Source organism: Loxodonta africana, chromosome 16 (genome assembly GCF_030014295.1).
Source record: "Loxodonta africana isolate mLoxAfr1 chromosome 16, mLoxAfr1.hap2, whole genome shotgun sequence".
In the NCBI taxonomy this organism is placed as follows: domain Eukaryota; kingdom Metazoa; phylum Chordata; class Mammalia; order Proboscidea; family Elephantidae; genus Loxodonta; species Loxodonta africana.
The window spans coordinates 14,531,343-14,551,660 of NC_087357.1; the positions used below are offsets into that span (position 1 = coordinate 14,531,343).

The 20,318-nt window shown below is 38.3% G+C and overlaps 1 protein-coding gene across 8 annotated transcripts in view; it reads right to left on the reverse strand.

Moving 5' to 3' along the window:
* Positions 1-19,749, reverse strand: part of WDR11 (WD repeat domain 11) — a 54,726-nt gene extending 34,977 nt beyond the window's left edge. For 3 of the 8 annotated variants that reach the window (XR_010318050.1, XR_010318049.1, XM_064269232.1), the window contains exons 1-10: positions 19,616-19,748; positions 18,461-18,572; positions 13,674-13,827; positions 12,548-12,721; positions 10,985-11,171; positions 8,558-8,723; positions 8,068-8,182; positions 6,412-6,619; positions 6,058-6,161; positions 2,276-2,452 (exon numbers count right to left, since the gene is read on the reverse strand). Coding sequence is in view for 6 of the 8 variants with exons in the window: in XM_064269232.1 (XP_064125302.1) it covers positions 2,276-2,452; positions 6,058-6,161; positions 6,412-6,619; positions 8,068-8,182; positions 8,558-8,723; positions 10,985-11,171; positions 12,548-12,721; positions 13,674-13,827; positions 18,461-18,572; positions 19,616-19,701 (1,483 nt within the window). In the remaining 2 variants the exon portion in view is untranslated. Of the gene's footprint in view, positions 1-2,275; positions 2,453-6,057; positions 6,162-6,411; positions 6,620-8,067; positions 8,183-8,557; positions 8,724-10,984; positions 11,172-12,547; positions 12,722-13,673; positions 13,828-18,460; positions 18,573-19,615 lie in introns of all 8 variants that reach the window. The other 5 variants (XM_064269228.1, XM_064269231.1, XM_064269233.1 and 2 more) reach the window with 4 other exon arrangements.
* Between the last annotated feature and the right edge of the window lie 569 nt (positions 19,750-20,318).

Here is a 20,318-nt window from a genome sequence, read left to right on the forward strand (position 1 = left end):
TTATGCGGTTTTAACAATGTTGAGACTATGATCTAATACTCTAAGGTTACCACAAGGATAAGTCATTTTATAGATGAACTCTGCTTCTCTTCCCTAGTGACTCTGCAAAACAAATATAGAGACTCATTTTACATCTTTTACTTTGTTACTGCAATTCCATAAATTTAACACACAGTTTGATATTCACTGTATACCAGGCAACTGGCAATTTGGTATTTTCAATCCCCTGGTATACACTGAATATCAAATTGTGTATTGAATTTATGGAATTGTAATAACAAAGTGAAAGATATAAAATAAGTCTCTAAATTTTCAAGCGCCTCATATGCATGTGAAAGCTGGACAATGAATAAGGAAGACCAAAGAAGAACTGGTGACTCTGAATCATGGTGTTGGTGAAGAACACTGAATATACCGTGGACTCCCAGAAGAACGAACAAATCTGTCTTAGAAGAAGTACAGCCAGAATACTCCTTAGAAGCAAGGATGGTGAGACTTCATCTCATGTACTTTGGATATGTTATCAGGAAGGACCAGTTCTTGGAGAAGGACATCATGCTTGGTAAAGTAGAAGGTCAGCAAAAAAGAGGACGACCCTCAACGAGATGGACTGACACACTGTCTGCAACAATGGGCTCGGGCATAAGAACAATTCAAAAGGCTGGTGATTCAAACCCACCCAGGGGCTCCAAGAGAGAAAAGACCCAGTGATCTGCTCCCAAAAAGATTACAGCCCAGAAAGCCGTATGTGGCAGTTCTACTCTGTCACATGGGGTCGCTGAGTCAGAACGGACCAATGGTACCTAACGACATATGCCAGTATAAGATAGCTTATTCTACAACGGAAATCTCAGACCTTGACAAACTTCTTATTATACAGCTATATATAATGTACATTGGAGACCTGGTGGCACAATGGTTAAGAGTTTGGCTGCTAATCGAGAAGCTGGCACTTTGAATTCACCAGCCAATCCCTGGAAACCCTATGGGCAGTTCTGCTCTGTCCTGTAGGGATGCTGTAAGTCGGAATTGACCCGACAGCAACGGATTTGGGTTTTTTTTTGGTATTATAATGTACATCGTATATTCACACACACACACACACATATATGTTATATATGTATATATGTACACTGATTAATCCTAATTAAAGCCTCCAAAAAAGGTTTAATATGAATCAGCAGTTTTTAAAGAAAGAAGCTGAACATTTATATTAGTCTAGGCCCTAGTACCACTGAACCTTAAAATTCAAATCACTTTCAGAGGACAGTAATGGAAAAAATGGGAAAATAATATTACTGCCAAATATTAATACCCAAATGAGTCTTTAGAAGTCAATAATCAGTCATTAAACTAACAGAGACATATTGATGACAAAATAAATGTGGTCACGTTTTCATATTTAAAAAAAAAAAAAAAAAGAGAGCAATCATAAATCACGTGGCCAGAAGCCAACCGACACCATCATAAGAAGAAGTCTGAAATGTTCAAACAAGTAGACCATTTTCCAAAAATACTGCAGCATGTGTTTTAATCTTAGGTTTAACTTTGCTGTGAAATTAACGTGTCAGCAAGTTGAAACCCAGACTAAGTTTTCTATCTATAGCATAAAAAATAGCCAATTTTAGCCCAAAGGGCAAATCTTAGTTTGTAGAGACGACAGCCATTTTCAACAATGTTGATGATATAATTCTTAGAAAATGAAGAACACTGCTGTTGTAAACCTATTAACTCTGACTACTTTATTAGTTAACAAAGGCCCCCTACAAAATGCCACCAACAGGAAACGACTGGGGTTATCAAAGAAAAGACCAGGTGTAGGACTCAGCATCACAGGAACGGTCCTCCTGAAACTCTGGGACACAGAGCAACAGCAGCAGGGACATTACCCTCTGGCCTCGGGTAGATGAGCTATTACTGTGATCGAAAATAAACAAAAAGGCAGATGAAAAGGACAGAAAAGGTAAACAAAATGAAGAGAAATGATATCTGACGAATAGTATTTTGTACTTAACCTCTTCAAGCACTCTCAACTAAAAGGTTTTCTAGTAATTAAACAAAAAAAAAAAACCTGTTGCCATCAAGTTGATTCTGACTCATGGTGACCTCATGTGTTACGGAGTACAGCTGCACTCCACGGGGTTTTCTGTAGGGAAATAGATTGCCAGGCCTTTCTTCTGTGGTGCTGCTGGGTGTTCTAATAACCAGGCAACCTCAATGACTTATGAAGTGTAACACAGGCATGAAGAACCAAGAGAACAGGTCAAATACTCACCAACAGCAAGCAAGGGCTGATACATCTTGATATTTTTTGTGGTCAGTGGTGGGCACATACGGATAGCAAACTGTGGCGAGGGCAGTCCTGACAGCAGTCCTGTCAGCAGGAACTTGAGGTGGACTTCCTGCAGGATGGAGCCTTTGGGAGGTTCTTCTCCAGCAATTGCACTTTGCCCTGATTTGTAATAAAAAATACAATATACTAATTATAACATACGCTGACTTTAAAAATCTAAAGAAACTTTTTGAAGGGAATACACTTTAAGTCTAGAAAAAAACTGTAATATAGCATGCGAGGGGACTATAGCCATTAGGGACACAATGGTTCTGTAATTGGCAGTTGGATTTCAATCACATTTCCTAATACCTTAAAGACAGTTTACTCCAGAGTACTGCTATCTAGACTTCAGGGACCTATGTCTTCTAGGAAAGAATGTTTTAACCAAAATTCCTGGTGGAAACCCTGGTGGCGTAGTGGTTAAGGGCTACGCTTGCGAACCAAAAGGTCGGCAGTTCAAACCCACCAGGTGCTCCTTGGAAACTCTATGGGCAGTTCTACTCCGTCCTCTAGTCTTCAGAACAGATCCAGAGGACCTGGGTTAGAGAAGCGCTTCTGTGCAGCTGGATGCTGCTGCAACACGTTTCTGCTTCACTGCCTTTCTAGACGGTAACTTTTCTAACTGATGGACTGTGTAAACAGCACATAAAATTAGTGCCGACAAACAGTACGTTCAAAGAACTCATTTATGGTTTCTGATACAAAACCTTCTTAATGTGTCAATGTAAATATAAAATTTAAGCTTTACAATACTTTAAGCAAAAACCAAACCAAACCCACTGCCGTCAAGTTGATTCCAACTCATAGCGACCCTACAGGACAGAGTAGAACTGCCCCATAGAGTTTCCAAGGAGCACCTGGCGGATTTGAACTGCTGCTCTCTTGGTTAGCAGCCCTAGCACTTAACCACTACGCCACCAGGGTTTCCTACAATACTTTACATATATATAATATACAAATATGAATAAACACAATATAAACTGTTACTGTCAATAGTTAAGTGGCATTACTTTCAAATACTTAGATTATCAAGTCTCAAACTAAAAATGACTCCAATAAAAAAAAAATCTAACACGATGTGAAAATGAAGAGCACGAAGAAATTAAGACTGTTAACTAAAAAAAGCTACACAAATTTTTTTTTATAAACCACTATTGAATATTGAGATTAACGTGTCAAAAATACATAATATGTGTGTATATATGTTTATACATACATACACAAAGTATATACACCCACATATTTACACTGTGAAAGGGAAAATGTAAATAATTATTAGTAGTAGGTGATGGGATTATGAATATAACTTAATGAGGCTGTAAAGTTTTAATAAAAATATTTTTGCTAAATCTGTAAGATATGTATCGTATCTTTACACAAATAACTTGCCCCTTCTACATTTGTGTGCCCTTCACTCCCTCCCTCCACAAGATATTTTTATAAGCATGCTATGCCAATTTTTTTTAACAGCACCATGTGAAAAAAACTGGCATAGCGGCTATTTCAAAAATACCTCAAGGGGAGAAGGAGCGGCTGGGAAACAAATATAGGAGGCGGGCTGTATTTGCCTAAAATACGGTAGAAAAAGTGGCCATTAATTTAATCCAATTAAAATAACCCCTTAAGATTAGCCATACAATCGATATCAATCTTTCTGCCTAAATTTAGTACCGAAAATGGGACATAAAGGAATGGGAAGCTTAACCGGTAGGCACCATGTATAACCCGTTGCCGTGGAGTCGATTCCAACTCATAGCGACCCTATAGGACAGGGTAGAACTGCCCCATACGGTTTCCAAGGAGCGCCTAATGTATACCGACCCTATTAGCTTGGTGCTGACTGCCGGAAATGGCCACATTTTCCTTTAAGCTTCTTCCATAAGAGGCAATTCACAAAGTAAGACACATTAGGCCTTAATAAGCAGCAGCCTTTACCCAGTGAATATAAATTAGGCCTCTGTATTTAACTGAATTGTTTTCAATTATCACTAAGCACATGCTGAATTTCAAATTAAAAGTTTTAATTAAAATGTTTTCAAGTAACAAAGCTTTATTTAATACTTTTAAATCAACTACGTTGTCAAGAACTACTCTACAATCTGTACCATTTTGTCTCTTAACGAGTGTAATTTACATCTCTTACAGCATAAAATTTCAACCTCTTACAGGCTTCATACTACTGATTAGTTCTGCATGTCTGTTTGTAATTCTTTTCACTTTAATGTCTTATATTAAGTATAGACAAGGTCAATTAACTCAGAATTGTGTTATCGATAGAATGAATTTTACAAAACAAACGTGAGTCTAAACTTCCTCATGTGGATTTCCATCTGAAGGGTGACTAGAAAGAATTTTAAATGTACAAGTTAGCACCATGGAATAAAAGGATTGTACAACTGGCAGGGACCATGAGAAATCCACAGCCTGGAGAGGTCTGGGTCTTGCCCAGGACAAGAGAAGAGCAGCCAGGGCTGGAAGTCACTTCAGGGCTAACGGCCCAGGCTCCAAAGCCAGGATGGTGGGGTTCACATTTTGACTCTTCCACTTACTGACTGGGTGATTTGGGGGAAGTTATTTAATCTCTCTGGGCCTCCGTTTCCACATCTATAAAATGGAGATAATAATATTACCTAACTTGCAGGTCTGTGGGGAGGAAACACATAGATGATTTGGCCTAGCATAGTATTACGCACTCAATAAGTGTTAACTCTGATTAAGACAATTAATAAGGTAATGTGTTTTCTAATATATTATCTATATAGCATTTAGAAAAACCTACTGAAAAATATCCATTTTCAACTACATTACGGAAGAATAAATGATATAGAAAATACCTTATAAACCATAAGAAACCATAATTTTAAAAGAATCAGACATCAAAATTGTTTGGTATATTTACTCATTTCAACCCTACAATTTCAACTTGTATAATATCTGAAATCACAGCTCCTCATTCTTTCTTTAACATATACTGTCCCCATAATAATTTAACTTTGACACAATATTTTATCTGCAAATAAACATTTGTTAAAAGAACCTCAAACATGAAAATAAGGAAATTTACATGCAAAAAGGTTAAAATAATTTTTCTAATATTGCTCAGTTACTTTATTCCTTCAACAAATCCTTACTGACCAGCTAGAATGTGCCGGGCCCTGTGCCGAATGCTGAGGGATACAAAGTTGAATAAAACACCGTCCTCGCCCTTGTGTGCACAAGTAAAGGCACACTTACATGCAATACAGCTGATAACTATCAGGGACCAAAAAAGGAATATCTAAATCAGGCTTGAAAGATAAAGAAAGCAACACGTGAGCTGCATTCTGAATTATGAACAGCAGAAAGAAGGAGAGGAGGCGAGGATACTCAATTCCTGGCTGAGGGGGTAGCAGCGTGGAGGCAGTGGTGGTGGGGCCTGGCTCAGGAGGAACACAGACCGAGGATCCAGGTGCCTAATTTCCTCTCTTTCTTGAGATCACAGAGTCCCTCATAATTGAACATTTTTTAATTCCAACAACTGTAAAGCCTATCTATGCTTCCTCAGGCACCTTTATGCTTAAATGTTTTATACTCCTCTGACTTATTTAGGAAAGAATGGTTTTACATTTTAGTTTTCTCAAGCATTACTTTGACTTTATAGTAACTGCAAATTAGTGACTCTATTCGTTTAGTCCTTCAAAAAGCATAACTAACATGCAGGTGAGAGAAAGGCAAAAGCTTACCAATCATGTTATCTAACGAAAGGTCGGGCAGCTTATTCTGCAGCACTCCTACAGGGATTCCACAGAAAGACACCGGGGAATACAAAGGTGACACTCCAGAGCTGCTGCAAACGCACAGGAAGTAGATGGTTTTACATACTTGAAACCTGCCTCATAGGTCAGTCATTCAAACTGTTCATTCCAGATCATGGCATCCTGTCTATTTTTATAATATTTATTAATCTTACCCAAAGGTAACATAGGTTACATAACTCTGTAATAACCTAAAGCCTTAATTATCACTTTAAAAATATTTTTAAATGCTTCTGGTAATTACAAAAAAAAGAGGAAAAAGAAAACACAAAGAGATCCTACCGGTTCACTAACCTGTTCCGGGAACCACGATTACAAACAGCAGACTTCAGTTCCCATATCATGACCCTCCCGTCGCTGACTATGAGGGCAGCCGCATTCTCGTTGACAGGACAGCACACCATGCTGAATGGACGAACAGTTTTTGTCACCCTGATCGCGTCGCACTGGCTTCGTAAGTCATAGGTCAGCTCCTGAACAGGGTCTGGGTCTTAACATAAAAGTGTTTTCTTTCAAATATCAGAAAGCAACCACATCAGTATCACTACTATCTGCTTCAACTTAAATAAAAGCCCAACTAAAAAAAACCATTCCTTCACTAATGCAAGATCTGTCAAGAATGGCTTCACTTTTTTAAATTATTACCAATGTCTCCAGAAAATAAAGATAATTTACTTAACAACAGTACATACAAAGTTTAATCTCTCAACAACTATGCTCAAGATAGCTTATTTTTAATATTTTTTAAATGAAGAAAATTGAAAAAGGATCAAAGGTGATACATGATTATAAAGAACATCACACTGCAGACCATCATAATTTGCAGTGGTCTATGATAAACCTAAAAATAACTGTTCTTCACAAGAGATGTGAAATCATTTTTGCCTTTACAGAGTACATCATTTCACAAAAACATTACTTCTATTGTCCAGGATAAGATAGTAACTGATAACAGAATGCCCTGGAGACTTAGTAACCTATGTCACTGTACAATGGAAACTCTCAAAGCAGAGGGGAAAAGCCAAAGGGGTGTAATAATAAAGATATATGTCATGGATTGAATTATGTCCCCCCAAAAATGTGTATATCAACTTGGTTAGGCCATGATTCCCAGTATTCTATGGTTGTCCTCCATCTTGGGATTGTAACTTTATGTTAAAAGGATTAGGGTGGGATTGTAACACCACCCTTACCCAGGTCACATCCCTTGATCCAATGTAAAGGGAGTTTCTCTGGAGTGTGGCCTACACCACCTTCTCTCTCTCTCTCTCTCTCTCTCTCTCTCGAGAGAGAGAGAGAGAGAGAGAGAGAGAGAGAGAGAGAGAGGGAGAGATAAAAAGGAAAGGGAAGCATGCAGAGAGTTAGGAACCTCAAACCACCAAGAAAGCAGAACCAGGAGCAGAGCACGTCCTTAGGACACGGGGTCCCTGCATCTGAGAAGCTCCTCAACCAGGGGAAGCCTTCCACCAGAGCCAACAGAGAGAGCAAGCCTTCCCCTGGAACTGACGCATTGAATTTGGACTTATAACCTACTACACTGTGAGAAAATAAACTTCACTTTGTTAAAGCCATCTATTTGTGGTATTTCTGTTATAGCAGCACTAGATGACCAAGACAATATACAAGGTTGGACTTGTGCTGAAGACTAATTTGCAAAAAAAAAAGAAATGGTAACAGCGATTTGGCCCATGGACACAGTCAAGAAGGAATTAGAAAATATTACTTTCTTTGTTGTATACAGGAGGTACACTGTTATAAGACCAAGAAATTAAAGAAGTCTTGGGCTAGTACTTTTTTATGCCTTTTATTGAAACCATTTCCTAATACTTTCTCAAGGCTAGGATAATCATTAACTCTGTGGATTGGCTGGCATTTACTACATGAAGCCTTATAAAAGAATTCCAAAGAAAAATATAATTAATAATACTGTGAACTCACCTGGTTCCTCATTTGAAGTGCTGCCAATACTATTATAAGATCTTCGAACACGTAAGGTTATACAACCATTTTCATGTAGGCAAAATAAACCATCACGCTGAAAGCAGGGTATTACCTTAAATAGAGGTATTTATTTTTTAAAAACATAATAGATTAATAGAGTGTATACTGTGATACTCAGAACTCATAATTAGGGGATGTGGGCAAAAAAAAAATGCATAATATTAAATGAACACTTAAAAAATTTGTATGTAATCCAAAACTCTGCCTTGACTGATGTAACTTAAATAGCTCAGTAATATCTCCTGATAGTCAAAAGAATTTCCAGGACAAACTGAACCAATCGAAAGTACAGGAAGATAAGGAATATAAAATAAGATTGTCAAAAAAAGGAAGTAGAACAGAGAAGTTTTGCAAGATTAGGGTTTATCTCTGATAAGAGCTGAGTCGTAATTAACTTCGGGGAACGTAACTTACAAACTGCAGGTACCTGTAGGAACGGAACTCCTGTTCGCTCTATTGCAATCACACCCACTGTCTGATTCACCTCAAGGTCAAGGATTAAAATCTCTCGAGGATAGAGTAACAACATGTGATTCCTCTTTGAAGGCAGATATGCCAACTGAAGGCAATCATTGAGAGTTATGAATTCAGCACTGAAAAAAGTAAACATTTACTGAGGCATCATGAAATGAGTCAAACATATCATTCGCACAAGAAACAGCTAACCAAGTATTGAATTTTGTACTTTCCACATTAAAAACTGTCAATGAGAAGGTACAACTACTTTCTGAAATGGCCAATGCAGGCTAGTATTCAAAACTTAGACTGCCACTACCTGCCAAAATCCAAATTATAATGAAAATATTGTATGCACTGGGTATAGTCTTCAGTGTTTTATATTTCTGAAAAATTTAAAGCAAAGCACTAAGCATTATGTCTGTGATATGAGATGTAACAAGTACAAGTAAGTAACTGGCATTCAAAGGGCAGTAGTTTTATTTTTGTTTTGTAATTAAAAATCTAGACAGACCACTAAAATGAAGACTCAGGATTAAAACAAAACATTCAAGGTATTTAAGCAGCTGGACTATGAGTCAATGATACTAACTATCTGCACGGCCTTGAGCTAGTCACTTCCCCTTCTTCACCTGCAGTTTTCTCAACTAGAAACTGAGGGGCACACCACCCCATCTCTACTTAGGGTCAGCTCCCGGTCCCTGAATCCAGTGGTGCTTCTACTCTGCCCTCATTCACTCTTAAGCTGTGGCGAAATAGTCTTCAAAACAAAGTCGTGTATTTACTCATTTATATCACAGCATTTCCTCCAGAGCAAGTAGGATTGGTCCAACTACATGAGGATTGCAAGAGACTCAAAGAATCTCAGAAAACCATTTTGCTATTTGTGATTAACGGTTATATATAACCACAACCATTTTTATATTATCTACCACCAGGAATAGATGTAATAATCATGCACTATTTTCTTTTTATAAAGCTTTATTAAAAGCTTTTGAAATTTAAAAATAAATCTAGAGGATTAGAAAGAGAAGGACTTGGATTGCATGAAAATCCTGGCCCTACCGCTTCCCACTTGGGGGAACTTGAGTAACACATTTAAAACTATCTGGGACTCAGTTTCCTCATATGCAAAATGTGAAAAGTATTACTACCCAAGATTGTAGTAAGATTACATTTAATAATGTAGGTGAAAGCACCCAGAGCAGTTCTAATTGAAAAGATAATTTATTTTCTAAAAACTCAAGATGCATATATGATTCATGTGAGAGAAAATATGACACATATAGATTATAACTTATAAAACTATTAATACTATAAAATAATTATTTATAATAGGAAATCGATGAAAATTAATTAGAAAGTTCTCCTAAGACATTTAAGGAGCAATCTTAAACCATTTTGGCAGAAGATAGAGAATAAATTAGTGTTTTCAACCAGTGTATGATTCAGTACACAAAATTTACACACAAATTCAGAATGCATTTATAAAGCAATTTATATTTTTACCATATATTTTTCAGATAGTTATACACAAAATCTAGATACCAAAAAAAAAAAAAAAAAAACTACACAAACAATCATCTAATTTCAGTGTCACAAATCAAATCTTATCTCATCAAAAATAACGACTATAAAAACAGAGGCCAAAACACCAGCCAGCAGGATAAAAACGTCAGAACAATCGTAGCTCTAGGTAAAAGAGAAAACCACTTCTAATGCACACAATTAATCACTTATAACAGAATTTTATTCAGTAGCAATTTCTCAAATAAATAATAGCCAGCATTTATTATTTTAAGTACTTAGGTTATTACATGTATTAATCCTTACAGCACCCTATGAAATGCCTTAAAACCCTATTTTAAAGATTAGAAGACAGAAATTTGAGTGCTATTAAGGAAATTTCTCAGTCATGCAGTTAGGGCTTCCCCCAGAACCGTGGCCCTTTTTAACCAGGAGGGGAAACGTGCTCACCTGCATGGGAAAATCACCCATAACGTACTGGTTAATGAGACAGGACTGCATCTAAGTCAGGGAGATGTATCTGAAGGGAAAATCCAGCTGCCGTCTCAGAAATTTAGTGTATTCAACAGCCTCAACATTAGAATCTTCATTTCATATTATCAAAAATAAAACCGGAAGTCAAAAATTTTATTCTATAAAAATCAGTGGGGGCAATTCTGCAAAACTAATGGAAACAAAAATCATGTTAAATGCTCAATCTCCTCTACTAAGGAGGCTACGAAGAATATTTTTTCTTTCATAAATCCAAAAATATCAAAGACACCAGAAGGTTACTGGCAGAAAAAATCAATCTTAATACATTTCTTAAAAGGATATTATCATATCTGGTAAACAGAGGAAGGTTGGTGTTCATTTTGCACTTATAACTTACCTAGGTTTCTCTTGAGTGATTAAAATTTTCACTTTATTAAGTGCCTTTTGGGCACCTGTGGCTGCAGCCAGCTTGTTATGAGCTGGGCTGGAGTGTGGGCTGGATATGTATACTTTTTTCCCGGGGCCAGAGGGCGGCTTGGATGGAGAGAAGTCGGAGATGAACACAATACCCTCACTGGTGAGCACTATATGGAAAGAAACAAAACTCTGATTAAAGTTTAATCATGTTTGGCACGGAGTTTTCTTCCAACACAATTCTGAGAGCAAGGTAAGGATAACAGTAACATAGAACTGGCAGCATTCTGTGCTCCAAACACGGTGGGAATGTTCCCCAAGCCGAGCAGAAACACGTGGTCCATCACAATTCATCAGAGGCCTCCAAGCTCAGCATCCTCATTACTGTTTTATATCAAAGACACCAGAAGGTTACTGGCAGAAAGAACAAATGTTTGCTCTTTTAAATAAACTCAGTGCACGAACTCTCATTAAAAAACCTCTTCTTATTGCATCCCATAATTTCAAATTTCAATGACTTTTCAGAATAAAAAATTTACAGAGGAAAAAAAAGGCCCGCATATAAGAGGTTCTACATATGATAATTAGCTGAGTTCAAATATTTGTTTTGCTATACTAAAGTTTTTATGATTATCATGAGCTACTAAGTCTAGATACATTTCCTTTTTCTTCTTAAGCATCAGATTAAGTCTTAGATTGTGTAAAAAGTGTCCTTTTCTATTTACATTTAGGGGACAAAGTGAGGGTGCAACAATGGCTTGCTAAGTCTAACAAAAATATTCAAGGCAGGTGGCACCACATTTAGCGGTACCTAGTCTTCCTTTTTACGAGTGAAACTCTGTGAAGGCAGGAATCCTTGTCTTGCTTCGCTGGTAGATCTCAGGGCCTCAGAACAGGGCCTGACATGTAGTCTAAGAGCTCAAGGACTATCTGCTGGATGACTGAATAAACTAGGTTATTCTAAATAATTTAACCACAAAAATATCTTTCTAAAAGTCTAATTTTTAGATTGGTCGCTCAGTAAAATAGCAAAAACACACCGGTAAAAACAACCTCTTCAAGAAAAAAAACCCCCTTGGGCTTATTCTGTTCCTTAACTACATGCATCTATTTATGGAACTCAACTAATGGTATAAATTAGTATAATTTTTTTTCAAAAGGAAGAACTTAATTTGGTCATAGACTAAATAAAACCTTTAACTCAAGTTCTTCATGTGTTTCAAGAAAAACAAATTTAATTATGCCAGAATTACAGTATCACAGCAACTCTCTCCCTGGCTAGTCTAATTCTGTTCACAAATTGAACACAGTGAAGGTGAAGCTTGCTGACTCAGACTTCTAACTATCAAAATACTCCCAAATGGTGTGGGCTGTGATTTAGTATCTGTATTCAGGGGCTACAGATACACGGACTAGATGTGCTTCTCCACGTTGCTCAGTCATTTTAACGTATTAGGTACGTAACATACAAATATATGACTTATGTATACAACACTAACTGTATTATAAATGCTTTCCTTATTTTACACCAGCAAATACTACTCACATGTTAAGTGTGAGGGATCAAAAGGGTCAAAAGAAAAAGAAAGAATGTTATCTGCATAGCTCTTCTTCCAGAGTTTGGTGCCAGTGTCTGCGTTCCACAGCACAATGTAATTTGGAGGGTGGATAGCCAGCAGTAAGTCCCGGGAAGCATCCTGATTCCACAACCACTGCACATCTGTGAAGACCAAGCAAATAAAGGTAAAATCCAGAAACCATCCACTTCAAAAAACTTTGCTAATTTGCCCTTAATATTTGTTTTTTTTTAAAAACATGGTCCTTAAAATCTTAATCCCTCCAAAATGTGATGTGTGTGTATGTGTGCATGTGCGTGTCTGTCTGTGAGAAGGCTGTATTAATAAAGTTAAGTTTATATAAAAATAAGCTGTCTGGTTAAAATCTCAAGTTTGAAATTTTCTAGCAATTTGAAATATAACTTCAGAGAAAATAAAAAAGCAATTTGCGTTAATAATTACTTAAAACTTTACAAAATCAACATGTCAAAGACTCTCCTAAAGATGGTTCTGTGGAATTACTAATTGGGACTTTGTTGTTTTTTCATGATTTTTCATTACAACACACTAGATAAAGATCTAGTTCAATACCTAGCATACATTAAGTCCTCAGTAAATATTTTTTAAATAACTGAGGAAACTATTCAGACAAAACCCTTGAGTCTAAAGAATACTGTTCTGGCTTTAGGTGAGAACCATAAATAAATAAACACACAAACCAACCAACCATCTATGTAAAAATGAGAATAAAATCTTGAACATCCCTGTGAATAGAAGAAAGCACCAAAGGTTAATTCGAATTAGCAGTTCAGTCAAGTTTCATGGCTTGTAACAGCTTAATTTTTCTCACGACGCAACCTGACAGAGGCTGATGTTGACATTAACGTGCGTTGCCAAAGCACAAATGAGCTGTTAGGAAATGTGACCAGAGATGTCCCGATAAAAGAAAGCCAGCTTCAGTTCAGAGAACAGGCTCAATGCAATCATCAAGAACAGACGACTGGGTGACAGGAAGAGCTGACCGGGAAGTGATGAAATCAAATCAACAAAAAGTGACAGGCAACTCCGAGAGTCAGTGAACCGGCCCACGCGCTGCGTGGAGCTGACTTTCCTCACCCTGGATAGGTTTGGTGTGCTCCTGGATTTCACACTGAGCTACTCCCGCTGCTACATCCCAAACGATGATCTTCCCGTTGACATCAGCAGAAGCTAAGCGCAAGGAATAGGGTGAGCCGATGTTATGGTGATAATTTTCCCTGGCCCATTTGACCTAGTATCAAGAAGAAATCAAATCAAGTAAATACTCGCAGCAGATGAAATGAAACGTAATTTTCCCAAAACAACCAGAACTTAAAAATTACATTATAAGAATATTATTTAGTATGAATAAACAGGAAACTGGAATCCATCTTCAAAGTTATACATTTTTATTATTTATAGTATATTTTTAAAGTTGTAGTTCATATTTTTTTAAACACCACAATGTCCTTGCCTTTAAGATACAAAAAATGATGCCTAGCTTTAATAATCTATGAAATTCAAGTTAAAAGCTCCAGAATGCCATGGAAATTCATTTTCCTAAAATTTAATTATGATACCAAAAAACCAAACCCATTGCCATTGAGTCGATTCCGACTCATAGCAACCCTACACGACAGAGTAGAACTGCCCCACAGGGTTTCCAAGGAGTGGTCGGTGGATTCGAATTACCAACCTTTAGTTTAGCAGCTGAGCTCTTAACTACTGTGCCATTAGGGCTCATAGAACACCTAAAATCCTAAATTGCTAAAGAAAATGTTCTTCTGTATTCTATTCTCCCAACTAAGAGAAAAGGACTTACGGATAGAAAAAACTTTGCTGGGGGAAAATTAGGAAAAAAAAAAAAAACACAAAATTTGGGTTATTTTTCTTTTACAAAATTGGAAAAAATGCAAGTTTTTTTTCCTAAAAAAATTGTATCCCTTCATACCTCTAAAAAAAAAATCACAAGAATAGAATTTGTAAATAAAGAACACAAGAATTCTAGGACACCAGCAGCTGGTTAAATTCCTAAACAGTCAATATCGACACAGAAAGGAATAAAGTACACAGTCCTTGCCATATGCCAGGGCCTTCCTATCTCAGCACCTGCCTTGTTTTCTTCAAAGCATTCACCAGACAATTTGTAATCAATCAATCAATGTATTTACCTATCACCAACCCACAGACTGTAAGCTGCACAGGGCAGGATCTTATAGGCTTTGTTTACATTTCTATCCCCAGATATTAGACGGTACACAAAGCTGGTGTTCAACAAATGAACTTAAACACCATGAAGACTTCAAATATATACATACATATATATATGCACACAGACATATATGTGTATACACACATACATATAAACATAAGCACACATAAACACATGCACACACACCAGCGTGTGTATGCATACCCACACATGTAATGCTGAGGTGGGAAAGTAAGCTAACCAACTGCAATAGGTAACCATGAAAAAGGGAAACAGGAACGTTTTCTGAACTTCAGTGTTAACAAGCCTACAGTTTTACTGTATAATAAACTTAGCTTTTCTTCAGGCCAAAAAGAAAATTTAATAAAATATGTGTATATATATATGTGCATGTACATATATGCAATACATGTATATGTTTGAATGTGTATCTGTGTATGTGTATATATTTCTGATGAGTGTGTGTATATATATGTGTATAGTGCTTGAATTACATCTATGTAACCCCCCAAAAGGGTATATATTTAAAAAAAAAAAAAAACACTAAAAACCTAGACACATCATTGTCGAACTCCTGAAAACCAATGGCAAGGAAAAAATCTTGAAGTTAGCAACACAGAAAAAGATACACTGTATACAAAGAAACAAAGATGAAAATTAGAGCACTTTTCCCATCAGAAGTTACACAAGCTGGAAGACAGCACAGTGACATCTTTAAAGTACTAATAACCAAACCGAACCTGTTGCTGTCGAGTCATTTCCAACTCATTGCAACCCTACAAGACAGAGTAGAAGTGCCCCATATGGTTTCCAAGGACCACCTGGTGGATATGAACTGCCGACCTTTTGGTCAGCAACCATAGCTCTTAACCACTATGCCACCACGGTTTCCAAAGTACTAATAGGAAAAAAAAAAAGGTTAATCCAGACTTCTATACCCAGTGAAAATATCTGTCAAAAACAAGGTGAAATAAAGACTTTCTCAGATAAAAGCTGAGAGAATCAACTAACATCAGACATGTACCTCAAGAATTTAAAGAAAGTTCTTCAGGCAAAGGAAATATAATACTAAGGTGAAACTTGGATCTATACAAAGAAATGAAAGCTCCAGAAATGGCTAATTAAAAAAAAAGAGGTAAACAGAAGGCATTTTTGTCAAAAAAAAAAAAAAAAAACCTACACCTAACATCAGACTTACTAGTGAAAGACCAAATGCTTTCACTGTTCTATTAAACATTGTACTAGAGGTCCTAGCCAGTGTAACATTGCAGGAAAAAGAAATAAAAGACGTACAGATTATAAATGAAAAATTGTCTTTATTCGCAGTGACACAACTGTCTACGTAAAAAAATTCCAAAGAACCTACAAAAATACTACTAGGTCTAATAAGTGAGTTCATGAAGATCACAGTACACAGGTCAATATACAAAAATCAACTGTAGTTTTCCCTACCTCACACCATATATAAAAATTAACTCAGAATGGATTAAAGACATAAATGCAAAAGCTAAAACTATACAACTCTGAAAAGATGCTCAACATCACTAGCCAAAATGAAATGAAAACCTACACTACAGTGAGATACCACTTCATACCTATTAGGATGGCTATTATCAAATAATGGAAAATAACAAGTGTTGTCTAGGATGTGGCAACATTCCAAAAAAAAACCCATTGCTGACGAGTCGATTCTGACTCATAAACCAAAACCCACTGCCGTCGAGTCGATTCCAACTCACAGCAACCCTACAGGACAGAGTAGAACTGCCCCCATAGAGTTTCCAAGGAGCACCCAGCGGATTTGAACTGTCGACCTCTTGGTTAGCAGCTGCAGCACTTAACCACTACACCACCAGGGTTTCCTCTGACTCATAGGAACCTTCAAATAATGCTGCTGAGAATGTAAAATACTGTAGCCACTTTGGAAAACAGTCTGGCAGTTCCTTAAATGGTTAAACATAGAACTACCATATGACCCCATAATCCCACTTATAAGAATGTGTGTGTGTGTGTGTGTATACATATATATATATATGTATACACACACACACAGGGTTGCTTTGAGTTGGAATCAACTGGATATATATATATATAATCACAAAACATATAGTATAATATATAAACTTCAAAAGAAACACATACGTTCATAGAAAAATATGTACATTAATGCTCATCACACTATTTTTAATAGCCAAAGAGTAGGAAATATCAAAATGATCATTAATGAACAAAATGTGGTAAATTCATACAATGGAATGTTATTCAGCCATAAAAGAGCGAACTACTGATACATGCTACAACATGGATGAACCTTGAAAGCATGTAAAGTTAAAGGGCCCGTCACGAAAGACCACATATTCTACGAAATTTACATGAAATGTATGGAATAGGCAAATCAGTCTACAGAGACAAAAACTGGTTAGTGATCACCTAGGAGTACAGAGGACTGGGGTGACTGCAAGACACAGGGTTTCTTTAGGGGGTAATGAAAATGTTCTAAAGTTGATCGTGGTGTTGGTCACACAACTCTGTGAATATACTAAAAAACACTGAATTGTACACTTTAAATGGGTGGATTTTAGGGTACAAATTATACCTCAATAAAGTTGTCACAATTCCACCTCTCCCCAAATATCATGACCTCAAGTCTCTATCTCCAACCTTGATCTTAAACATCAAATCGCTATGATTCAATTTCCCCAGGCATCTCAGACTCAGCATATGTTGAAAACTTAAACTCACTGATTAAATTCACACTCATTTCCTACAGTGGCAACCATAAACTCTGCAGTCATTCTGTTCTTTGCCTCTCCCTTAAATTGGTCACTAGGAGCTATCAAGTTTACCTCCTAAGAAAGTCCTAAGTAACTCTCCTTCATGCCTCTGCCTTATTTCCTGCCAAAATTACTGCAAAGACTACGGAATGATCTCCCTGCCTTCAGTCTTTCCTTTCTCCAACACATCCTCTCCACTGCAGCCAGGGTGCCTTTCTTCTAAAATGTAAATATGGTCCTATCAATCTCCTATTTAAAAATCCAAACTCCTTCGTAGTCTCATAAAACCTTTAGGGTAGGTGAACCTCTCTGGCTGCCTCTTTTACCACTCCTTCAAATGCATCCCATCTTAGCCATAAAGAACTAGTTGCCTTTGGCTACGTTCTTCCTTTTGCCTGCAATGCTCCCTGATTTTTCAGTTGGCTAACTACTGTTTAACTACTCCCTAAACTAGAAAGACTTCTGTGACCCTCCCCTAATCCCCACAACTAGGTGACATGTTGCTCCTTTGTTTTCCCACAGCATGTCATACATGGCTCACCTATCATACTGTGAATATTTGTGTGTTTTCTTTTTGGTCCTCCCCACTACACGGTAATTACCTGAGGGCTTTCATCAGCACACTAGTGCTCAAAACTAGTGGATAAATAAGTGGCACAGTAAGTGGCAGAATTAGTGTCTTCTATCAGCTTTCAAATGACCCAAGAACTAGTATTTCATAGCTCAGCCTGGATTCACACTAAGTCATACATTTGGAAATGCTAGCCTGCCCCAAAAGGATTATTATGTTTAAAAGCTATTCAACATTTTAAACAAATAACTTTATGAAAATATAGTGATATTTGAAACCGAAGAATAGAAAATATAATGTACTAGGATCAAGGTGGGCTTTGACTTACCTTGACAACATTAGCTTTGTGCTTTTCTAAAACTTGAAGAGTCTGGGCCGTGTTTGAATCGATCACTACCACAAGCGAATGACATCCATAAGCAATTAAACCTTGCCAGCCCCTAACAAAACAGTAATGTTAAAATTTAAAGTATATATATAAAAAAGCAAGACTTAACTTCTCTTGTCAAGAAGCATCCTAGATAAGTGACAAATCTAATTAAAATGTACTACCATTAACAAAATTATTATTTTAAGCCCAGAGGCCAGTAGTTTACATCATCTCGTTGAAATAAAAGGTCTAACTCAGCTTACGAATGCTTGTTGGAATTCATTTTCCATTCTGCAAAAAAGGTTTTAAGAGACATGAACATACAGCCACGAGGATGTATAAAGAACTGGTGGAGTCGTCTATGTACTTGTCTTTGGGGGCATAGGCCTGGCCTTATTCAACTTTGAATCCTTAGCATCCACAAAGTGCGGGACGCCGTATGGGTGTCTGTGGCTAGTGGTAACCGCTTCAACCAGATAAAAAGACAAACACTGGACCCCAAAGGAGGTTTCAGTTCTTTTGACAGCATTATCAGGAGCATGTGTCTATTAATTTTTCAGAGCTGCAGTGTTGTTTCTACAGTGCAAAGATAAAAACTAAGAGAAACGAGCTGTTGTGGATGCGAGCGTCCTCCAGAGGATCCAGGAGAGACAGAGGAGAGACGAAGGACAGGTGTGAGGACAAACAGACGCAGGGTCTGGCACGTCGATGAAGGGCACAGTGTCGGATGAGTCAAGGTGAGGAAGAGGGAGACGAGAAGGGGAAGAGACCGGGGAGAGAAAGCGGGACGGGGGCTGCGGGCAGGAGGAGGGGCCCCGAGGCTGGAGGGGCGACGGGAACGGGATGGCGAGCGGGAGGCGCGAGGAGAGCAGCGAAGAGCAACAAGGAAGGGCCGAAGGGGCCAGATGTGTCTGCACACGGACATTTCCACGTGCGCCATTTATGACTTTTATAACGACAACAGCAACAGCGTTTAAAAGAAAGTCTCCATCGTAGAGGGTGGCACCCTGTCTTGGCGAGACATAACGAGCCAAACGGGTGACACCTCTCCTTCCTTCCCTCCCCTCACAAACTTCGGCCGAGCCTGGGCGGCCTCGAGCACGTCGCCCTCACCAGTCCACCGCCGCCTTGTTGTGGGTGTTGAGGGCCCCGGTGAGGGTGCGAGCCGACACCTTGAAATTCACGGTGTAGGGCAACATCGCAGAGCCTGAACCCCGCCCTCCGCGCCGACCGGCAACCAGGAAGCGGAGGCCGCGGCGTTTCCGTCCCAGGCATTGTCCGGGTGGCCCCGTGGGCGCCCCTGACGGGTTCCGCTGGATTCCAGGTTCCACCGCCCACGTGTACCGTCGTCTCGGATTCCATCGCTTCAGGGTTCCGTCGCCTCGGGATTCCGCCGCGCCGGCTTCCGTTGTCTTCAGGTTCTGCGGCTTCCAGGTTTGGCCGCTCGCCGCTCTGCGCAGGTCCGGGCAAGTGCTTGTCGGTAACACGTGCTGCTACCTCCAGTCCTGTCTCTTCTTCAGGTTGGCACCGCGTTGGCTCTGCGCCCTGCTGGAAATCGTGAAAAGAAAGGGATAAATGTCCCAATTCTCCTTCCTGCCTTTGATTAGTTGACGTTGGGCGCCTACCAATGCCAGGCACTGTTGTTGACCTCAAGGGTGTAGCGATGAGCAAGGCCCCTGTCTCATAGACTTTACAGAATCATGAAAAAAATGGGAATTAATTAAATGAAATGGAGAAAGAGAATTAAATGAACGGTCTGAACGTAAACAATTTCCAAAAAGTAGAGACATGAGGTCTTGGAAACATTCCCTTGCAC